This window comes from Nerophis lumbriciformis, linkage group LG38 (assembly GCF_033978685.3).
Source record: "Nerophis lumbriciformis linkage group LG38, RoL_Nlum_v2.1, whole genome shotgun sequence".
Classification (NCBI taxonomy): domain Eukaryota; kingdom Metazoa; phylum Chordata; class Actinopteri; order Syngnathiformes; family Syngnathidae; genus Nerophis; species Nerophis lumbriciformis.
In genome coordinates, this window is record NC_084585.2 from 6,629,112 (window position 1) to 6,651,311 (window position 22,200).

Genomic DNA, 22,200 nt, shown 5'->3' on the forward strand with positions numbered 1-22,200 from the left:
AGCATTATTCACATGTGAGTAATATAAATACAGTCTATTATACAGCATTATTCACATGTGAATAATATATATACAGTCTATTATACAGCATTATTCACATGTGAATAATATAAATACAGTCTATTATACAGCATTATTCACATGTGAATAACATAAATACAGTCTATTATACAGCATTATTCACATGTGAATAATATAAATACAGTCTATTATACAGCATTATTCACATGTGAATAATATAAATACAGTCTATTATACAGCATTATTCACATGTGAATAATATAAATACAGTCTATTATAAAGCATTATTCACATGTGAATAATATAAATACAGTCTATTATAAAGCATTATTCACATGTGAATAATATAAACACAGTCAATTATACAGCATTATTCACATGTGAATAATATAAATACAGTCTATTATACAGCATTATTCACATGTGAATAATATAAATACAGTCTATTATACAGCATTATTCAGCATTATTCACAAGTGAAAAATATAAATACAGTCTATTATACAGCATTATTCACATGTGAATAATATAAACACAGTCTATAATACAGCATTATTCACATGTGAATAATATACATAGTCTATTATACATTTAAGTACAGTCAAAAAGGAACATATGCATTATACAGTCTGTATTTACACATAGGAGTATTTACACAGTAGTATTTACACATAGTAGTATTTATACAGTAGTATTTACACATAGTATAATATCTGTGCACTGCTTTGACAGGCACTAATAAGGGTATGTAAATAAATGTTTACAAAATCTTTCCTACCAGTATATATCTGCGGCGTATAGTCCCAGTAAGGCTTACATATGTAAAATATTAATTTGGTGGGTGCAGCTTGAAAAAAAAACGGTGAGCTCTGTAGCCCTGGAAAATACTGTACTTAATAAAAATTGATTCATTATTTACAAACATTTGAAGTATGTAAATAAACATTTACAAATATGTAAATAACTCATTTCACAACCTATATATCTGTGACTTATAGTCCCGTTCTGCTAATATATGGAAACATTTGTTTCTTCTTCTAAAATGTAGTGGGTGTGGTTTATATATATGGTGCAGCACCTAATATTGAGAAAAATACAACAGGAAGCATAGAAAAAAAAGAAAAAAAAACGCGCAGCCATTTCCAAGAAATGCTGCACACTTTTGAAGTAAATGAGAACCACCTGGAGAAGTTTCTAGGTCATATTAAGTCAGCATGTTAGCATTTGATTGCTGCAAGCTTTTTTTCTTCTCTTTGTGTTTACTCATTTTTCTACTTCACAAGGCAGCCTGTGTTTGTGCAAGGACATCTTCCCATGCCTCGTTTCACTACCTCGACTAGTATTTACACATTTTAGTATTTACATGTAGTAGTATTTACACATAGTAGTATTTACATGTAGTAGTATTTACAAATAGTAGTATTAACACAGTAGTATTTACACAGTAGTATTTACACATAGTAGTATTTATACAGTAGTATTTACACATAGTAGAATATATGTGCACTGCTTTACTGCAAAACTTAGCTTTTTATGGCGAGCTATAACAAGAATAAATAATAGCTGTTTAAAAAGAGAGATGAGGGTGAATGTTTGTTTTTGTGTTGCTATTGTGTTCTATTATACAGCATTATTCACATGTGAATACTATAAATACAATCTATTATACATCATTATCCACATGTGAATACTATAAATACAGTCTATTATACATCATTATTCACTTGTGAATAATATAAATACAGTCTATTATACATCATTATTCACAGTCTATTATACAGCATTATCCACATGTGAATACTATAAATACAGTCTATAATACAGCATTATTCACATGTGAATAACATAAATACAGTCTATTATACAGCATTATTCACATGTGAATAATATAAATACAGTCTGTTATACAGCTTTATTCACATTTGAATAATATAAATACAGTCTATTATACAGCTTTATTCACATGTGAATAATATAAATACAGTCTATTATACAGCATTATTCACATGTGAATAATATAAATACAATCTATTATACAGCATTATTCACATGTGAATAACATACATACAGTCTATTATACAGCATTATTCACATGTGAATAATTTAAATACAGTCTATTATACAGCATTATTCACATGTGAATAATATAAATACAATCTATTATACAGCATTATTCACATGTGAATAATTTAAATACAGTCTATTATACAGCATTATTCACATGTAAATAATATAAATACAGTCTATTATACAGCATTATTCACATGTGAATAAAATACATACAGTCTATTATACAACATTATTCACATGTGAATAATATACATACAGTCTATTATACAGCATTATTCACATGTAAATAATAAAAAATACAGTCTATTATACAGCATTATTCACATGTGAATAATATAAATACAGTCTATTATACAGCATTATTCACATGTGAATAATATAAATACAGTCTATTATACAGGATTATTCACATGTGAATAACATAAATGCAGTCTATTATACAGCTTTATTCACATGTGAATAATATAAATACAGTCTATCATACAGCATAATTCACATGTGAATAATATAAATACAATCTATTATACAGCATTATTCACATGTGAATAATATAAATACAGTCTATTATAAAGGATTATTCATATGTGAATAACATAAATACAGTCTATTATTCAGCATTATTCACATGTGAATAATATAAATACAGTCTATTATACAGCATTATTCACATGTGAATAGTATAAATACAGTCTATTATACAGCATTATTCACATGTGAATAACATAAATACAGTCTATTATACAGCATTATTCACATGTGAATAATATAAATACAGTCTATTATACAGCATTATTCACATGTGAATAATATAAATACAGTCTATTATACAGCATTATTCACGTGTGAATAATATAAATACAGTCTATTATACAGCATTATTCACATGTGAATAATATAAATACAGTCTGTTATACAGCATTATTCACATGTGAATAATATAAATACAGTCTATTATACAGCCTTATTCACATGTAAATAATAAAAAATACAGTCTATTATACAGCATTATTCACATGTGAATAATATAAATACAGTCTATTATACAGCGTTATTCACATGTGAATAATATAAATACAGTCTATTATACAGCATTATTCACATGTGAATAATATAAATACAGTCTATTATACAGCATTATTCACATGTGAATAATATAAATAGTCTATTATACAGCATTATTCACGTGTGAATAATATAAATACAGTCTATTATACAGCATTATTCACATGTGAATAACATAAATACAGTCTATTATACAGCAGTATTCACATGTGAATAATATAAATACAGTCTATTATACAGCATCATTCACGTGTGAATAATATAAATACAGTCTATTATACAGCATTATTCACATGTGAATCATTTAAATACAGTCTATTATACAGCATTATTCACATGTGAATAATATAAATACAGTCTATTATACAGCATTATTGACATGTGAATAATATAAATACAGTCTATTATACAGCATTATTCACATGTGAATAACATACATACAGTCTATTATACAGCATTATTCACATGTGAATAATTTAAATACAGTCTATTATACAGCATTATTCACATGTGAATAATATAAATACAATCTATTATACAGCATTATTCACATGTGAATAATATAAATACAGTCTATTATACAGCATTATTCACATGTGAATAATATAAATACAGTCTATTATACAGCATTATTCACATGTGAATAATATAAATACAGTCTATTATACAGCATTATTCACGTGTGAATAATATAAATACAGTCAAAAAGGAACATATGCATTATACAGTCTGTATTTACACATAGTCGTATTCACACATAGTAGTATTTACACATAGTAGAATATATGTGCACTGCTTTACTGCAAAACTTAGCTTTTCATGGCGAGCTATAAAGAGAATAAATAATAGCTGTTTAAAAAGAGAGACGAGGGTGAATGTTTGTGTTTGTGTTGCTGGAATATTACATCAATGAGCGAGTGGAGTGGAATATTACATCAATGAGCGAGTGGAGTTCACATTTAAGTTGAGTTGGTTATGCTGGTAAAAAAGACATGAATGTACAGTGAGATGAATAATGCATGAAGGCATCAAGCAGCATTGCAGATCAAACAGTGTTGTGTCAATTATTCATGTCATCACAGCAGATATGGATCATGAAGCAAAGTGTAGGCCGAAGAAAATTATTGACCATGCATCACTTTTAGTGAGCGTGAATTGGCTATTAATCATCCATCAGTCCTACCTGGCAATACTCCAGTCGGGCTCCACCCTGAGGATGGTGGGGTCGTCGCTGTAGTTGAACTTCACCTCTGGGTTCCTCAGCTCGGCAGAGTTGATGTCCACCATGACGGGGGTGGTGCCCGGGGCCAGGCCCGCCGGGGTCACGCACACCACCTCCTTGCTGCTGCGCCTGGTGAGCGGGACGGGTGCACACCACTCTTAGAACATGTGCCACTCAAGTCAGTTCAATTGGAGAAACAAGGACACTTATAGGGTCTTACTCTGCAACACCAACCTTTCTGACAGGTTTTGTCTATTTGAGGAACACTTCTAGGTGTACTCATATTGAAATGTTGTATGTTTACTACATTGTTGTTTTGTACACATACTAATACCTATAGTATATATGTGTAGTTGTATTGAAATGTTGTATATTTACTACATTGTTGTTTTGTACACGTACTAATATCTATAGTATATAGGTGTAGTTATATTGAAATGTTGTATATTTACTACATTGTTGTTTTGTACACGTACTAATATCTATAGTATATATGTGTAGTTATATTGAAATGTTGTATATTTACTACATTGTTGTTTTGTATATGTACTAATATCTATAGTATATAGGTGTACTTGTATTGAAATGCTGTATATTTACTACATTGTTGTTTTGTATATGTCCTAATATCTATTGTATATAGGTGTAGTTATATTGAAATGTTGTATATTTACTACATTGTTGTTTTGTATATGTACTAATATCTATAGTATATTGAAATGTGGTATATTTACTACATTGTTGTTTTGTACACGTACTAATATCTATAGTATATACGTGTAGTTATATTGAAATGTTGTATATTTACTACATTGTTGTTTTGTATATGTACTAATATCTATAGTATATAGGTGTAGTTATATTGAAATGTTGTATATTTACTACATTGTTGTTTTGTACACGTACTAATATCTATAGTATATATGTGTAGTTATATTGAAATGTTGTATATTTACTACATTGTTGTTTTGTACACGTACTAATACCTATAGTATATATGTGTAGTTGTATTGAAATGTAGTATATTTACTACATTGTTGTTTTGTATATGTACTAATATCTATAGTATATAGGTGTAGTTATATTGAAATGTTGTATATTTACTACATTGTTGTTTTGTATATGTACTAATATCTATAGTATATATGTGTAGTTATATTGAAATGTTGTATATTTACTACATTGTTGTTTTGTACACATACTAATACCTATAGTATATATGTGTACTTATATTGAAATGCTGTATATTTACTACATTGTTGTTTTGTACACGTACTAATATATATAGTATATATGTGTAGTTATATTGAAATGCTGTATATTTACTACATTGTTGTTTTGTACACGTACTAATATCTATAGTATATAGGTGTAGTTATATTGAAATGTTGTATATTTACTACATTGTTGTTTTGTACACGTACTAATATGTATAGTATATATGTGTAGTTATATTGAAATGTTGTATATTTACTACATTGTTGTTTTGTACACGTACTAATACCTATAGTATATATGTGTAGTTGTATTGAAATGTTGTATATTTACTACATTGTTGTTTTGTACACGTACTAATATCTATAGTATATACGTGTAGTTATATTGAAATGTTGTATATTTACTACATTGTTGTTTTGTATATGTACTAATATCTATAGTATATAGGTGTAGTTATATTGAAATGTTGTATATTTACTACATTGTTGTTTTGTACACATACTAATATCTATAGAATATAGGTGTAGTTATATTGAAATGTTGTATATTTACTACATTGTTGTTTTGTACACGTACTAATACCTATAGTATATATGTGTAGTTGTATTGAAATGTTGTATATTTACTACATTGTTGTTTTGTACACGTACTAATATCTATAGTATATAGGTGTAGTTATATTGAAATGTTGTATATTTACTACATTGTTGTTTTGTACACGTACTAATATCTATAGTAAATATGTGTAGTTATATTGAAATGTTGTATATTTACTACATTGTTGTTTTGTATATGTACTAATATCTATAGTATATACGTGTAGTTATATTGAAATGTTGTATATTTACTACATTGTTGTTTTGTATACGTACTAATATCTATAGTATATAGGTGTACTTGTATTGAAATGCTGTATATTTACTACATTGTTGTTTTGTATATGTCCTAATATCTATTGTATATAGGTGTAGTTATATTGAAATGTTGTATATTTACTACATTGTTGTTTTGTATATGTACTAATATCTATAGTATATTGAAATGTGGTATATTTACTACATTGTTGTTTTGTACACATACTAATATCTATAGAATATAGGTGTAGTTATATTGAAATGTTGTATATTTACTACATTGTTGTTTTGTATATGTACTAATATTTATAGTATATATGTGTAGTTGTATTGAAATGTTGTATATTCACTACATTGTTGTTTTGTATATGTACTAATATCTATAGTATATATGTGTAGTTATATTGAAATGTTGTATATTTACTACATTGTTGTTTTGTACACGTACTAATATCTATAGTATATACGTGTAGTTATATTGAAATGTTGTATATTTACTACATTGTTGTTTTGTACACATACTAATACCTATAGTATATATGTGTAGTTGTATTGAAATGTTGTATATTTACTACATTGTTGTTTTGTACACATACTAATATCTATAGTATATAGGTGTACTTATATTGAAATGTTGTATATTTACTACATTGTTGTTTTGTACACATACTAATACCTATAATATATATGTGTAGTTATATTGAAATGTATATTTACTACATTGTTGTTTTGTACACGTACTAATATCTATAGTATATACGTGTAGTTATATTGAATTGTTGTATATTTACTACATTGTTGTTTTGTACACGTACTAATACCTATAGTATATGTGTGTAGTTGTAGTGAAATGTTGTATATTTACTACATTGTTGTTTTGTACACATACTAATACCTATAGTATATATGTGTAGTTGTATTGAAATGTTGTATATTTACTACATTGTTGTTTTGTACACGTACTAATATCTATAGTATGTACGTGTAGTTATATTGAAATGTTGTATATTTACTACATTGTTGTTTTGTATATGTACTAATATCTATAGTATATAGGTGTACTTGTATTGAAATGCTGTATATTTACTACATTGTTGTTTTGTATATGTCCTAATATCTATTGTATATAGGTGTAGTTATATTGAAATGTTGTATATTTACTACATTGTTGTTTAGTACACGTACTAATGTCTATAGTATATAGGTGTACTTATATTGAAATGCTGTATATTTACTACCTCTGCTTTGGTGGGTGTGTGTGTGTGTGTGTGTGTGTGTGTGTGTGTGTGTGTGTGTGTGTGCGTGTGTGTGTGTGTGTGTGTGTGTGTGTGTGTGTGTGTGTGTGTTTGTGCCTTTCTTTTTATTTCTAGCATTGCAAATTGACACTGTTTTAAAAACTTTAGACAAAGTTTAGTTGGCTGACTTTGACTAAAATGATAGTAAAATCTATTTTTCATACAACGTCGTCTCACACTTGTTAGCCAGCTGGCATGGTTGAAGACAAACTAACAATCTGACCGAGTCCGAGTCCACATCCTCCCTTCGGATGTCAGACGTCATGGCGTTAAATGCTGGCGTATCACAGACGTGCTGACACTAAAAACAAGGTCCGCTTTGTCAAACGAGTTCATGTTTTTAACAAGGATAAGAGAAAACGTCCTCACACTTGACTTGATGTTACACTGCAAAAAGTCAGTGTTCAAAAACAAGAGAAAAAAAAAATACAAAAATGAGGGGTATTTTATTTGAACTAAGCAAAATTATCTGCCAATAGAACAAGAAAATTCGGCTTCTCAAAACTTTCCAAAACAAGTAAAATTAGCTAACTTCAATTAACCCAAAAATACCTTAAAATAAGAATATTCTCACTAATACGTGCACTTTTCTTGGTAGAACAAAAAAAAGAGACCTTTTTGCGCAATATGTTGAAAAATATTCTTAAATGAAGTAAATGCTAGTGCCATTATCTTGACATAATGATATGCGCTCGCTTGAAATAAAAAAAAATTTGATTTTATCCGCGGGTCGGGTCGGGCGGTTGAAATTAAAAAAAATTAGATTTTAAATAGATTCAGGCGGGTGGCAGTTAAACCAATTCGGAAATATATATACATAGTTAAATATTGTTACCCACATACGAAAAACGAGCAGGCACCTGCTGCATATGCCACAACAGAAGAAGAAAAAAAAAAGAGATGGCAACGCCGGCAGCAAACGTGGTACGCGACAAACTAAAAAAGGGAATACTAAAGACCAGGGGAAAAAAAAGGCCCGAAAAGTTCAGCGTGGACTCGTTTTTATGAGGTTGTAAATCAGGATGATAGTAATGCTGGCTACGTGATTTGCAAGAGCTGCGACGCTGTTTATGTCTACGACAGTCACAAAACCGGGACCTCTAACATGGTGCATCACATTTGTGCAAAACCCCGAACCTCCACAAACACCCTGAGCATGAGCAGTTTCGTCCGCCGTGATCCCAGAAGAGTGGCACAGGATGTTAAAACAAGATAGAACGCAGCTGCCTGCAGCAGTTTGAGTGGGGCGCGGCTCCCAGATGATTGCGCACTAGTGTGCGTCAGGGCCGTGACAGCGTGGCACGCATTGAATGTCTCTGCTGCATTGGATCAGTCTCCTTTCTTTAACAGGCAAAAGCTTTATAACCTCACTAATGCCTTGCATCGTCTATATTAGATATATAACAACGGGCGGGTGCGGTTTTGATTAAATGTTAGTTCGGGTGGATGGCGGATGGTTGACGACTTTTGTGATGCGGTTGCGGATGAAATAATTGCCTATCCGCGCATCTCTAGCGCTCGCCATTACATTTCTTGAAACAAGCAAACTTATACTAAAAACTAATTTATTGTTCTTAATTGAAAGGCAACAAGGCAACCGCTTGTGACTCTCGGGGTCTCCTAGCCGCTCAGGCAAATCATATGGTCTAAAAATACATTTTTCCATGGATAACATGACATCATCGTGTCAAGTGCGTGCTCTTTCAGTCAATTAGTGCGCATATATACAGCCCGGCCCCCGGCCAAAATGGTAATTTTGAAGAATTTATCTGAATGTGCAGGAACTATTTCTGTTCAAAATTGTTAGAAATGTTAAATGTTTAAATATTAACTGTCAGTTTACTGTACTGTGTCAACTGTACTACTATATGAGTACCTATTTTCTATTGTTTCATTGAAAATAAAACAGAAAAGTCCATTTGGCTGTCATCTGTTTTAATTATGAGACACAATTGTGTCAAAGTCATGATTTTTTTTTATTTCATGCTTGAAATAAGAAATTACTACTTTAAAAAAGTAGTTTTATACTTGTGAGTGTTGATGACACAGCTTTGCAACACTTGATATTCTAGTTTCAAGCATGTTTTACTCAATATAGGTCATCAAATCTCAGCAACAAGCTGTAATATCTTACTGAGATCATTTAGGACCAAAACACTTAAAAGAAGTAAAACACTCGAACATCAAATCTGCTTAGTGAGAAGAATGATCTTATCAGACAGAAAATAAGCAGATATCACCCTTATTTGACATATTTCATCTTACTTAGATTTCACAGTTTTTGCACAGAACTGGTGATGTTTTTGCGGGTGACCCACCTCCGCCCTGAAAAACACGAGTGATGACGTCGTGACTATCGTCCACAAACGTTATTGTCGACTAATGGTCGCAATTCCGAGCACGTGGCAACAAAGGTTGGCACAGTGTGACATTTTGAGTATGATCCGTCCACAAATCTGCAGGGAGGGTGGACTCAAAAGAGACAGCAGACCATGAAGTGAAGCTCTATTCTGATAATATTCTGAAATATATAAATACGCAGGTCTATTCAGGTGTACTGGAGAGGAGGCTACGCCGGATAGTCGAACCTCGGATTCAGGAGGAACAGTGTGGTTTTCGTCCTGGTCGTGGAACTGTGGACCAGCTCTATACTCTCGGCAGGGTCCTTGAGGGTGCATGGGAGTTTGCCCAACCAGTCTACATGTGTTTTGTGGACTTGGAGAAGGCATTCAACCGTGTCCCTCGGGAAGTCCTGTGGGGAGTGCTCAGAGAGTATGGGGTATCGGACTGTCGGATTGTGGCGGTTCGCTCCCTGTATGATCAGTGCCAGAGCTTGGTCCGCATTGCTGGCAGTAAGTAGGACACGTTTCCAGTGAGGGTTGGACTCCGCCAAGGCTGCCCTTTGTCACCGATTCTGTTCATAACCTTTATGGACAGAATTTCTAGGCGCAGTCAAGGCGTTGAGGGGATCTGGTTTGGTGGCTGCAGGATTAGGTCTCTGCTTTTTGCAGATGATGTGGTCCTGATGGCTTCATCCGGCCAAGATCTTCAGCTCTCACTGGATCGGTTCGCAGCCGAGTGTGAAGCGACTGGGATGGGAATCAGCACTTCCAAGTCCGAGTCCATGGTTCTCGCCCGGAAAAGGGTGGAGTGCCATCTCCGGGTTGGGGAGGAGATCTTGCCCCAAGTGGAGGAGTTCAAGTACCTCGGAGTCTTGTTCACGAGTGAGGGAAGAGTGGATCGTGAGATCGACAGGCGGATCGGTGCGGCGTCTTCAGTAATGCGGACGCTGTATCGATCCGTTGTGGTGAAGAAGGAGCTGAGCCGGAAGGCAAAGCTCTCGATTTACCGGTCGATCTACGTTCCCATCCTCACCTATGGTCATGAGCTTTGGGTTATGACCGAAAGGACAAGATCACGGGTACAAGCGGCCGAAATGAGTTTCCTCCGCCGAGTGGCGGGGCTCTCCCTTAGAGATAGGGTGAGAAGCTCTGTCATCCGGGGGGAGCTCAAAGTAAAGCCGCTGCTCCTCCACATCGAGAGGAGCCAGATGAGGTGGTTCGGGCATCTAATCAGGATGCCACCCGAGGGCCTCCCTAGGGAGGTGTTTAGGGCACGTCCGACCGGTAGGAGGCCACGGGGAAGACCCAGGACACATTGGGAAGACTATATATCCCGGCTGGCCTGGGAACGCATCGGGATCCCCTGGGAGGAGCTGGACAAAGTGGCTGGGGAGAGGGAAGTCTGGGCTTCCCTGCTTAGGCTGCTGCCCCCGCGACCCGACCTCGGATAAGCGGAAGAAGATGGATGGATGGATGGATGGATAAATACGCAAAAACGGGGAATGTTTATAATCCCTGCTGTCACTCATTCCAACAGCTTCCTCCACGCATGCTCAAAGGCCGAAGAGGCGGTTGAATCTCGAAGAAAAGCAAAGATGATTCTCCGTTTTGTTTTTTTTGAAAGATTTTCCACATTCCACTAGTCCTCTGTTTCCATGGCAACTACTTTCACAACACCGCCACGGCCAGAGAGTGCCCGTGGTGTCACCTATGTATTTGTGACACACAAAAGACGCCGACGCGGAGGACGCGGAGCCAAAGGAAAAAGCCGAGGAAGAAAAGGGCTTGAAAAAGGGAGATAAGCGGATGAGTGACTCGGGGTAAATAGGTTTTGATTAAAGTTGAAGCCCCACTGAATGCAAAGACACATTAAAAAAAGGCATCCAGTTCATTACTTTGGCCATAAAGGTTATTGCTGCTCAGTGAAAGACGATGATGTTCACCTTTCTCGAGGCGCGCTACACAGCTTTAAATTGGCCATGGCTATGATATTCAAAGAAGAACTTAGCTCATTAGATCCACCTGCCACTTGTTGCCTTGGGAAAAGAAACCAATCCAAGCAAAACGGAAATGGCCAATGAAGTCGTCTCCGGGTGTAGCGTGACATCACCATTATATTCCAGCATTGGGCTCTGCAGTAAAATGTCACACCAACCATGTCATTCCATGCATCCATCTTCTTCCGCTTATACGAGGTCGGGTCGCCAGACTTCCCTCTCCCCAGCCACTTCATCCAGCTCTTCCCGGGGGATCCCGAGGCGTTCCCAGGCCAGCCGGGAGACATAGTCTTCCCATCGTGTCCTGGGACTTCCCCGTGGCCTCCTATCGGTCGGACGTGCCCGAAACACCTTCCTAGGGAGGTGTTCGGGTGGCATCCTGACCAGATGCCCGAACCACCTCATCTGGTTCCTCTCCATGTGTAGGAGCAGCGGCTTTAATTTGAGCTCCTCCCGGATGGCAGAGCTTCTCACCCTATCTCTAAGGGAGAGCCCCGCCACCCGGCGGAGGAAACTCATTCCGGCCGCTTGTACCCGAGATCTTGTCCTTTTGGTCATAACCCAAAGCTCATGACCATAGGTGAGGATGGGAACATAGATCTTGTACCCGTGATCTTGTCCTTTCGGTCATAACCCAAAGGTCATGACCATAGGTGAGGATGGGAACGTAGATCTTGTACCCGTGATCTTGTCCTTTCGGTCATAACCCAAAGATCATGACCATACGTGAAGATGGGAACGTAGATCTTGTACCCGTGATCTTGTCCTTTCGGTCACAACCCAAAGCTCATGACCATAGGTGAGGATGGGAACGTAGATCTTGTACCCGAGATCTTGTCCTTTCGGTCATAACCCAAAGCTCATGACCATAGGTGAGGATGGGAACGTAGATCTTGTACCCGTGATCTTGTCCTTTCGGTCATAACCCAAAGATCATGACCATAGGTGAGGATGGGAACGTAGATCTTGTACCCGTGATCTTGTCCTTTCGGTCATAACCCAAAGATCATGACCATAGGTGAGGATGGGAACGTAGATCTTGTACCCGTGATCTTGTCCTTTTGGTCATAACCCAAAGCTCATGACCATAAATGAGGATGGGAACGTAGATCTTGTACCCGTGATCTTGTCCTTTCGGCCATAACCCAAAGATCATGACCACAAATGAGGATGGGAACGTAGATCTTGTACCCGTGATCTTGTCCTTTCGGTCATAACCAAAAGCTCATGACCATAGGTGAGGATGGGAACGTAGACCTTGTACCCGTGATCTTGTCTTTTCGGTCATAACCCAAAGATCATGACCATAGGTGAGGATGGGAACGTAGATCTTGTACCCGTGATCTTGTCCTTTCGGTCATAACCCAAAGATCATGACCATAGGTGAGGATGGGAACGTAGATCTTGTACCAGTGATCTTGTCCTTTCGGTCATAACCCAAAGCTCATGACCATAGGTGAGGATGGGAACGTAGATCGACCGGTAAATTGAGAGCTTTGCCTTCCGGCTCAGCTCCTTCTTCAACACAACGGATCGATACAGCGTCTACATTACTGAAGACGCCGCACCGATCCGCCTGTCAACCTCACGATCCACTCTTCCCTCACTCGTGAACAAGACTCCCATGTACTTGAACTCCTCCACTTGGGGCAAGATCTCCTCCCCAACCCAGAGATGGCACTCCATCTTTTCCTGGGCGAGAACCATGGACTCGGACTTGGAGGTGCTGATTCCCATCCCAGTCGCCTCACACTCGGCTGCGAACCGATCCAGTGAGAGCTGAAGATCCTGGCCAGATGAAGCCATCAGGACCACATCATCAGATAAAATAAGAGACCTAATCCTGCAGCCACCAAACCAGATCCCCTCAACGCCCTGATTGCGCATAGAAATTCTGTCCATAAAAGTTATGAACTGAATCGGTGACAAAGGGCAGCCTTGGCGGAGTCCAACCATCACTAGAAACGGGTCCGACTTACTGCTGGCAATGCGGACCAAGCTCTGACACTGATCATACAGGGAGCGGACCGCCAAAATCAGACAGTCCGATACCCCATACTCTCTGAGCACTTCCCACACGGTCGAATGCCTTCTCCAAGTCCACAAAGCACATGTAGACTGGTGGGGCAAACTCCCATGCACCCTCAAGGACCCTGCCGAGAGTATAGAGCTGGTCCACAGTTCCACGACCAGGACGAAAACCACACTGTTCCTCCTGAATCCGAGGTTCGACTATCCGGAGTAGCCTCCTCTCCAGTACACCTGAATAGACCTTACCGGGAAGGCTGAGGAGTGTGATCCCACGATAGTTGGAACACACCCTCTTAAAGAGAGGAACCACCACCCCGGTCTGCCAATCCAGAGGTACCGCCCCCGATGTCCACACGATGTTGCAGAGTCTTGTCAACCAAGACTGCCCCACAGCATCCAGAGCCTTAAGGAACTCCACCCCCGGCCGGGGCCATGCCACCGAGGAGTTTTATAACAGCCTTCAGAAATAGGAGAGCCCACCACAGATTCCCCAGGCACTGCTTCCTCATAGGAAGACGTGCTGGTAGGATTGAGGAGGTCTTCGAAGTATTCCTTCCACCGATCCACAACATCCGCAGCCGAGGTCAGCAGAACACCATCCTCACCATACACGGTGTTGACAGTGCACTGCTTCCCCTTCCTGAGGCGGCGGTATTATTAACTTACAATGGCATTCTTTTTGTATTGTTTCAGTTTTGTAACGTCACTGATTGGAGAGCTAGCTTGCGTAGCTAGTGGGTCCATGACCATGACTTCTGTTTTGTTTCATCAGCCGTTTTACTGCCATGTGACCGTTTGGAAACAATTAAGCAATGTAAACAAACACTGACAGAATCTTTCGTACCGGTATATATCTGCAAATTATGGTCCTGTGCGGCTAATATATTTACAAATATGTTTTATTCTAAAATTTAGTGGGTGTGGCTTAAATACCGGTGCGCTCTAAAGCCCGGAAAGTACGGCATATCAGCTTGGGTAACATTAAAGTAGGTTCTGACAAGTGATGGGTATGGATTAAAAAAAAACCTTGCTGTAATCATAAACTAGTCTTTGTTATACATCTGGCACAGTGGTCATACCAAACAGGGAGAGGTATGGACTCACTTCTCAAAGCGGCAGGCACGAAGTCCTATCTTCACAAACACGGCGCTGCCGGCGTTGAGATGACTTCCTTCTATGGTGATCCGTGTTCCTCCAGACAGCGGCCCGGTGGACGGAGTGACGTGGGTGAAGTATGGAGACTGAGAAGGGACAACAGGACCAGTCAGTGGTGGTCCGGGATGCGGACTCGGGACCCAAAAGCAGCAAGTCTTACCACAAAAGTGAAGGCCTTGGTCGAGACCGCTTTGTAGTCGGGATGACTGCAGTCCCTCACGCACACTTCCACTTGAGCCTCCTGCACCCTGTAACCTGTGGCATCGTTCAGTCGACACACGATCCTGAAAAAGAGCGAGCGAAGGGACATGTTCATGGTATTCATGGAGTGTCACATTGAAAACAAGTGTCATATTTAAAACAGGTGTAATATTGAAAACAAGTGTAATATTGAAAACAAGTGTCATATTTAAAACAGGTGTAATATTGAAAACAAGTGTAATATTGAAAACAAGTGTCATATTTAAAACAAGTGTAATATTGAAAACAAGTGTCATATTTAAAAAAGTGTAATATTGAAAAAAAGTGTCAAATTTAAAAAAAGTGTAATATTGAAAACAAGTGTCATATTTAAAACAAGTGTAATATTGAAAACAAGTGTCAAATTTTAAAATAGTGTAATATTGAAAACAAGTGTCATATTTAAAAAAGTGTAATATTGAAAACAAGTGTCATATTTTAAAAAGTGTCATATTTTAAAATGTGTCATATTGAAAACAAGTGTAATATTGAAAACAAGTGTCATATTTAAAAAAGCGTAATATTGAAAACAAGTGTCACATTTTAAAAAAAGTGTAATATTGAAAACAAGTTTCATATTTAAAACAAGTGTAATATTGAAAACAAGTGTCATATTTAAAAAAGTGTAATATTGAAAACAAAAGTCATATTTAAAAAAGTGTCATTTATACAAAAGTGTCATATTGAAAACAAGCGTAATATTGAAAACAAGTGTCAAATTTAAAAAAAGTACAATATTGAAAACAAGTGTCATATTTAAAACAAGTGTAATACTGAAAACAAGTGTCATATTTAAAAAAGTGTAATATTGAAAACAAGTGTCATATTTAAAAAAGTGTCATATTTTAAAAAGTGTCATATTTTAAAAAGTGTCATATTGAAAACAAGTGTAATACTGAAAACAAGTGTCATATTTAAAAAAGTGTAATATTGAAATCAAGTGTCAAATTTAAAAAAAGTGTATAACTGAAAACAAGTGTCATATTTAAAACAAGTGTCATATTTAAAAAAGTGTCATATTGAAAACAAGTGTAATATTGAAAACAAGTGTCATATTTAAAAAAGTGTAATATTGAAAACAAGTGTAATATTTAAAACAAGTGTTATATTTAAAAAAAGTGTAATATTGAAAACAAGTGTCATATTTAAAAAAGTTTAATGTTGAAAACAAGTAACATATTTAAAACAAGTAATATGTTTAAAACAAGTGTAATATTGAAAACAAGTGTCATATTTTAAAAAGTGTAATATTGAAAACAAGTAACATATTTAAAAAAGTGTCATATTGAAAGCAAGTGTCATATTTGACAATCATTGGTACTTTAACTTTAACTTTTATATTTAAAAGTGTCATATTTAAAAAAAAGTGTCATATTGAAAACAAGTGTCATATTCAAAAAAGTGTCATATTTTAAAAAGTGTCATATTTCAAAAAGTGTCATATTGAAAACAAGTGTAATATTGAAAACAAGTGTTATATTTAAAAAAGTATAATATTGAAAACAAGTGTCAAATTTAAAAAAAGTGTAATATTGAAAACATGTGCCATATTTAAAACAAGTGTAATATTGAAAACAAGTGTCATATTTAAAAAGTGTAATATTGAAAACAAAAGTCATATTTAAAAGTGTCATATTTAAAACAAGTGTCATATTGAAAACAAGTGTAATATTGAAAACAAGTGTCATATTTAAAAAAGTGTAATATTGAAAACAAGTGTCAAATTTAAAAAAAGTGTAAAATTGAAAACAAGTCATATTTAAAGCAAGTGTAATATTGAAAACAAGTGTCATATTTAAAACAAGTGTAATATTGAAAACAAGTGTCATATTTAAAAAAGTGTAATATTGAAAACAAGTGCCATATTTAAAAAAGTGTCATAATTTAAAAAGTGTCATATTTTAAAAAGTGTCATATTGAAAACAAGTGTAATACTGAAAACAAGTGTCATGTTTAAAAAAGTGTAATATTGAAAACAAGTGTCAAATTAAAAAAAAAGTGTAATATTGAAAACAAGTCATATTTAAAAAAGTGTCATATTGAAAACAAGTGTAATATTGAAAACAAGTGTAATATTTAAAACAAGTGTCATATTTACAAAAGTGTAATATTGAAAACAAGTGTCATATTTAAAACAAGTGTAATATTGAAAACAAGTGTTATTTAAAAAAAAAAGTGTAATATTGAAAACAAGTGTCATATTTAAAAAAGTTTAATGTTGAAAACAAGTAACATATTTAAAACAAGTAATATGTTTAAAACAAGTGTAACATTGAAAACAAGTGTCATATTTTAAAAAGTGTAATATTGAAAACAAGTAACATTTAAAAAAGTGTCATATTGAAAACAAGTGTCATATTTGACAATCATTGGTACTTTAACTATAACTTTTATATTTAAAAGTGTCATATTTAAAAAAAAGTGTCATATTGAAAACAAGTGTAATATTGAAAACAAGTGTCATATTTAAAAAAGTGTAATATTGGCAACAAGTGTCATATTTAAAACAAGTGTAATATTGACAAGTGTCATATTTAAAACGAATGTAATATTGAAAACAAGTGTTATATTTAAAAAAAAGTGTAATATTGAAAACAAGTGTCATATTTGACAATCATTGGTACTTTAACTTTTATATTTAAAGTGTCATATTTAAAAAAAAGTGTAATATTAAAAACAAATGTCATATTTAAAAACGTGTCATATTTAAAACAAGTGTAATATTGAAAACAAGTGTCATATTTAAAACAAGTGTAATATTGAAAACAAGTGTCATATTTAAAACAAGTGTACTATTGAAAACAAGTGTCATATTGAAAACAAGTGTCATATTTAAAACAAGTGTTGTATTTAAAACAAGTGTCATATTTAAAACAAGTGTAATATTGAAAACAAGTGTCATATTGAAAACAAGTGTCATATTGAAAACAAGTGTCATATCTAAAAAAGTGTAATATTGAAAACAAGTGTAATATTTGAAAAAGTGTAATATTTGAAAAAGTGTAATATTGAAAACAAGTGTCATATTTACAAAAATGTAATATTGAAAACAAGTGTCATATTTAAAAAAGTGTAATATTTAAAAAAGTGTAATATTGAAAACAAGTGTCGTATTTAAAAAAGTGTAATATTTTAAAAAGTGTAATATTGAAAACAAGTGTCATATTTACAAAAATGTAATATTGAAAACAAGTGTCATATTTAAAACAAGTGTAATATTGACAACAAATGTCATATTTAAAACAAGTGTAATATTGAAAACAAGTGTCATATTTAAAAAAGTGTAATATTGAAAATAAGTGTAATATTTAAAAAAGTGTAATATTTTAAAAAGTGTAATATTGAAAACAAGTGTCATATTTACAAAAATTTAATATTGAAAACAAGTGTCATATTTAAAACAAGTGTAATATTGACAACAAATGTCATATTTAAAACAAGTGTAATATTGAAAACAAGTGTCATATTTAAAAAAGTGTAATATTGAAAATAAGTGTAATATTTAAAAAAGTGTAATATTTTAAAAAGTGTAATAATGAAAACAAGTGTCATATTTACAAAAATGTAATATTGAAAACAAGTGTCATATTTAAAAAAAGTGTAATATTGACAACAAATGTCATATTTAAAACAAGTGTAATATTGAAAACAAGTGTCATATTTAAAAAAGTGTAATATTGAAAATAAGTGTAATATTTAAAAAAGTGTAATATTGAAAACAAGTGTCATATTTACAAAAATGTAATATTGAAAACAAGTGTCATATTTAAAACAAGTGTAATATTGACAACAAATGTCATATTTAAAACAAGTGTAATATTGAAAACAAGTGTCATATTTAAAACAAGTGTAATATTGAAAACAAGTGTCATATTTAAAACAAGTGTACTATTGAAAACAAGTGTCATATTGAAAACAAGTGTCATATTTAAAACAAGTGTTGTATTTAAAACAAGTGTCATATTTAAAACAAGTGTAATATTGAAAACAAGTGTCATATTGAAAACAAGTGTCATATTGAAAACAAGTGTCATATCTAAAAAAGTGTAATATTGAAAACAAGTGTAATATTTGAAAAAGTATAATATTTGAAAAAGTGTAATATTGAAAACAAGTGTCATATTTACAAAAATGTAATATTGAAAACAAGTGTCATATTTAAAAAAGTGTAATATTTAAAAAAGTGTAATATTGAAAACAAGTGTCGTATTTAAAAAAGTGTAATATTTTAAAAAGTGTAATATTGAAAACAAGTGTCATATTTACAAAAATGTAATATTGAAAACAAGTGTCATATTTAAAACAAGTGTAATATTGACAACAAATGTCATATTTAAAACAAGTGTAATATTGAAAACAAGTGTCATATTTAAAAAAGTGTAATATTGAAAATAAGTGTAATATTTAAAAAAGTGTAATATTTTAAAAAGTGTAATATTGAAAACAAGTGTCATATTTACAAAAATTTAATATTGAAAACAAGTGTCATATTTAAAACAAGTGTAATATTGACAACAAATGTCATATTTAAAACAAGTGTAATATTGAAAACAAGTGTCATATTTAAAAAAGTGTAATATTGAAAATAAGTGTAATATTTAAAAAAGTGTAATATTTTAAAAAGTGTAATAATGAAAACAAGTGTCATATTTACAAAAATGTAATATTGAAAACAAGTGTCATATTTAAAACAAGTGTAATATTGACAACAAATGTCATATTTAAAACAAGTGTAATATTGAAAACAAGTGTCATATTTAAAAAAGTGTAATATTGAAAATAAGTGTAATATTTAAAAAAGTGTAATATTTTAAAAAGTGTAATATTGAAAACAAGTGTCATATTTACAAAAATGTAATATTGAAAACAAGTGTCATATTTAAAACAAGTGTAATATTGACAACAAATGTCATATTTAAAACAAGTGTAATATTGAAAACAAGTGTCATATTTAAAAAAGTGTAATATTGAAAATAAGTGTAATATTTAAAAAAGTGTAATATTTTAAAAAGTGTAATATTGAAAACAAGTGTCGTATTTACAAAAATGTAATATTGAAAACAAGTGTCATATTTAAAACAAGTGTAATATTGACAACAAATGTCATATTTAAAACAAGTGTAATATTGAAAACAAGTGTCATATTTAAAAAAGTGTAATATTGAAAATAAGTGTAATATTTAAAAAAGTGTAATATTTAAAAAAGTGTAATATTGAAAACAAGTGTCATATTTAAAACAAGTGTAATATTGAAAACAAGTGTCATATTTAAAACAAGTGTAATATTGACAACAAGTATCATATTTAAAACAAGTATAATATTGAAAACAAGTGTCAAATTTAAAAAAAGTGTAATATTGAAAACATGTGCCATATTTAAAACAAGTGTAATATTGAAAACAAGTGTCATATTTAAAAAGTGTAATATTGAAAACAAAAGTCATATTTAAAAGTGTCATATTTAAAACAAGTGTCATATTGAAAACAAGTGTAATATTGAAAACAAGTGTCATATTTAAAAAAGTGTAATATTGAAAACAAGTGTCAAATTTAAAAAAAGTGTAAAATTGAAAACAAGTCATATTTAAAGCAAGTGTAATATTGAAAACAAGTGTCATATTTAAAACAAGTGTAATATTGAAAACAAGTGTCATATTTAAAAAAGTGTAATATTGAAAACAAGTGCCATATTTAAAAAAGTGTCATAATTTAAAAAGTGTCATATTTTAAAAAGTGTCATATTGAAAACAAGTGTAATACTGAAAACAAGTGTCATGTTTAAAAAAGTGTAATATTGAAAACAAGTGTCAAATTAAAAAAAAAGTGTAATATTGAAAACAAGTCATATTTAAAAAAGTGTCATATTGAAAACAAGTGTAATATTGAAAACAAGTGTAATATTTAAAACAAGTGTCATATTTACAAAAGTGTAATATTGAAAACAAGTGTCATATTTAAAACAAGTGTAATATTGAAAACAAGTGTTATTTAAAAAAAAAAGTGTAATATTGAAAACAAGTGTCATATTTAAAAAAGTTTAATGTTGAAAACAAGTAACATATTTAAAACAAGTAATATGTTTAAAACAAGTGTAACATTGAAAACAAGTGTCATATTTTAAAAAGTGTAATATTGAAAACAAGTAACATTTAAAAAAGTGTCATATTGAAAACAAGTGTCATATTTGACAATCATTGGTACTTTAACTATAACTTTTATATTTAAAAGTGTCATATTTAAAAAAAAGTGTCATATTGAAAACAAGTGTAATATTGAAAACAAGTGTCATATTTAAAAAAGTGTAATATTGGCAACAAGTGTCATATTTAAAACAAGTGTAATATTGACAAGTGTCATATTTAAAACGAATGTAATATTGAAAACAAGTGTTATATTTAAAAAAAAGTGTAATATTGAAAACAAGTGTCATATTTGACAATCATTGGTACTTTAACTTTTATATTTAAAGTGTCATATTTAAAAAAAAGTGTAATATTAAAAACAAATGTCATATTTAAAAACGTGTCATATTTAAAACAAGTGTAATATTGAAAACAAGTGTCATATTTAAAACAAGTGTAATATTGAAAACAAGTGTCATATTTAAAACAAGTGTACTATTGAAAACAAGTGTCATATTGAAAACAAGTGTCATATTTAAAACAAGTGTTGTATTTAAAACAAGTGTCATAT

At 32.5% G+C, this 22,200-nt stretch overlaps 1 protein-coding gene across 2 annotated transcripts in view; it reads right to left on the minus strand.

Annotated features, from left to right (window-relative positions):
• Positions 1-22,200, minus strand: part of LOC133578320 (plexin-A1-like) — a 578,589-nt gene that overhangs the window by 77,732 nt on the left and 478,657 nt on the right. For both annotated transcript variants that reach the window (XM_061932661.1, XM_061932660.1), the window contains exons 14-16: positions 15,428-15,551; positions 15,217-15,353; positions 4,337-4,504 (exon numbers count right to left, since the gene is read on the minus strand). In XM_061932661.1, coding sequence (XP_061788645.1) covers positions 4,337-4,504; positions 15,217-15,353; positions 15,428-15,551 — 429 coding nt within the window. The remainder of the gene's footprint in view (positions 1-4,336; positions 4,505-15,216; positions 15,354-15,427; positions 15,552-22,200) is intronic.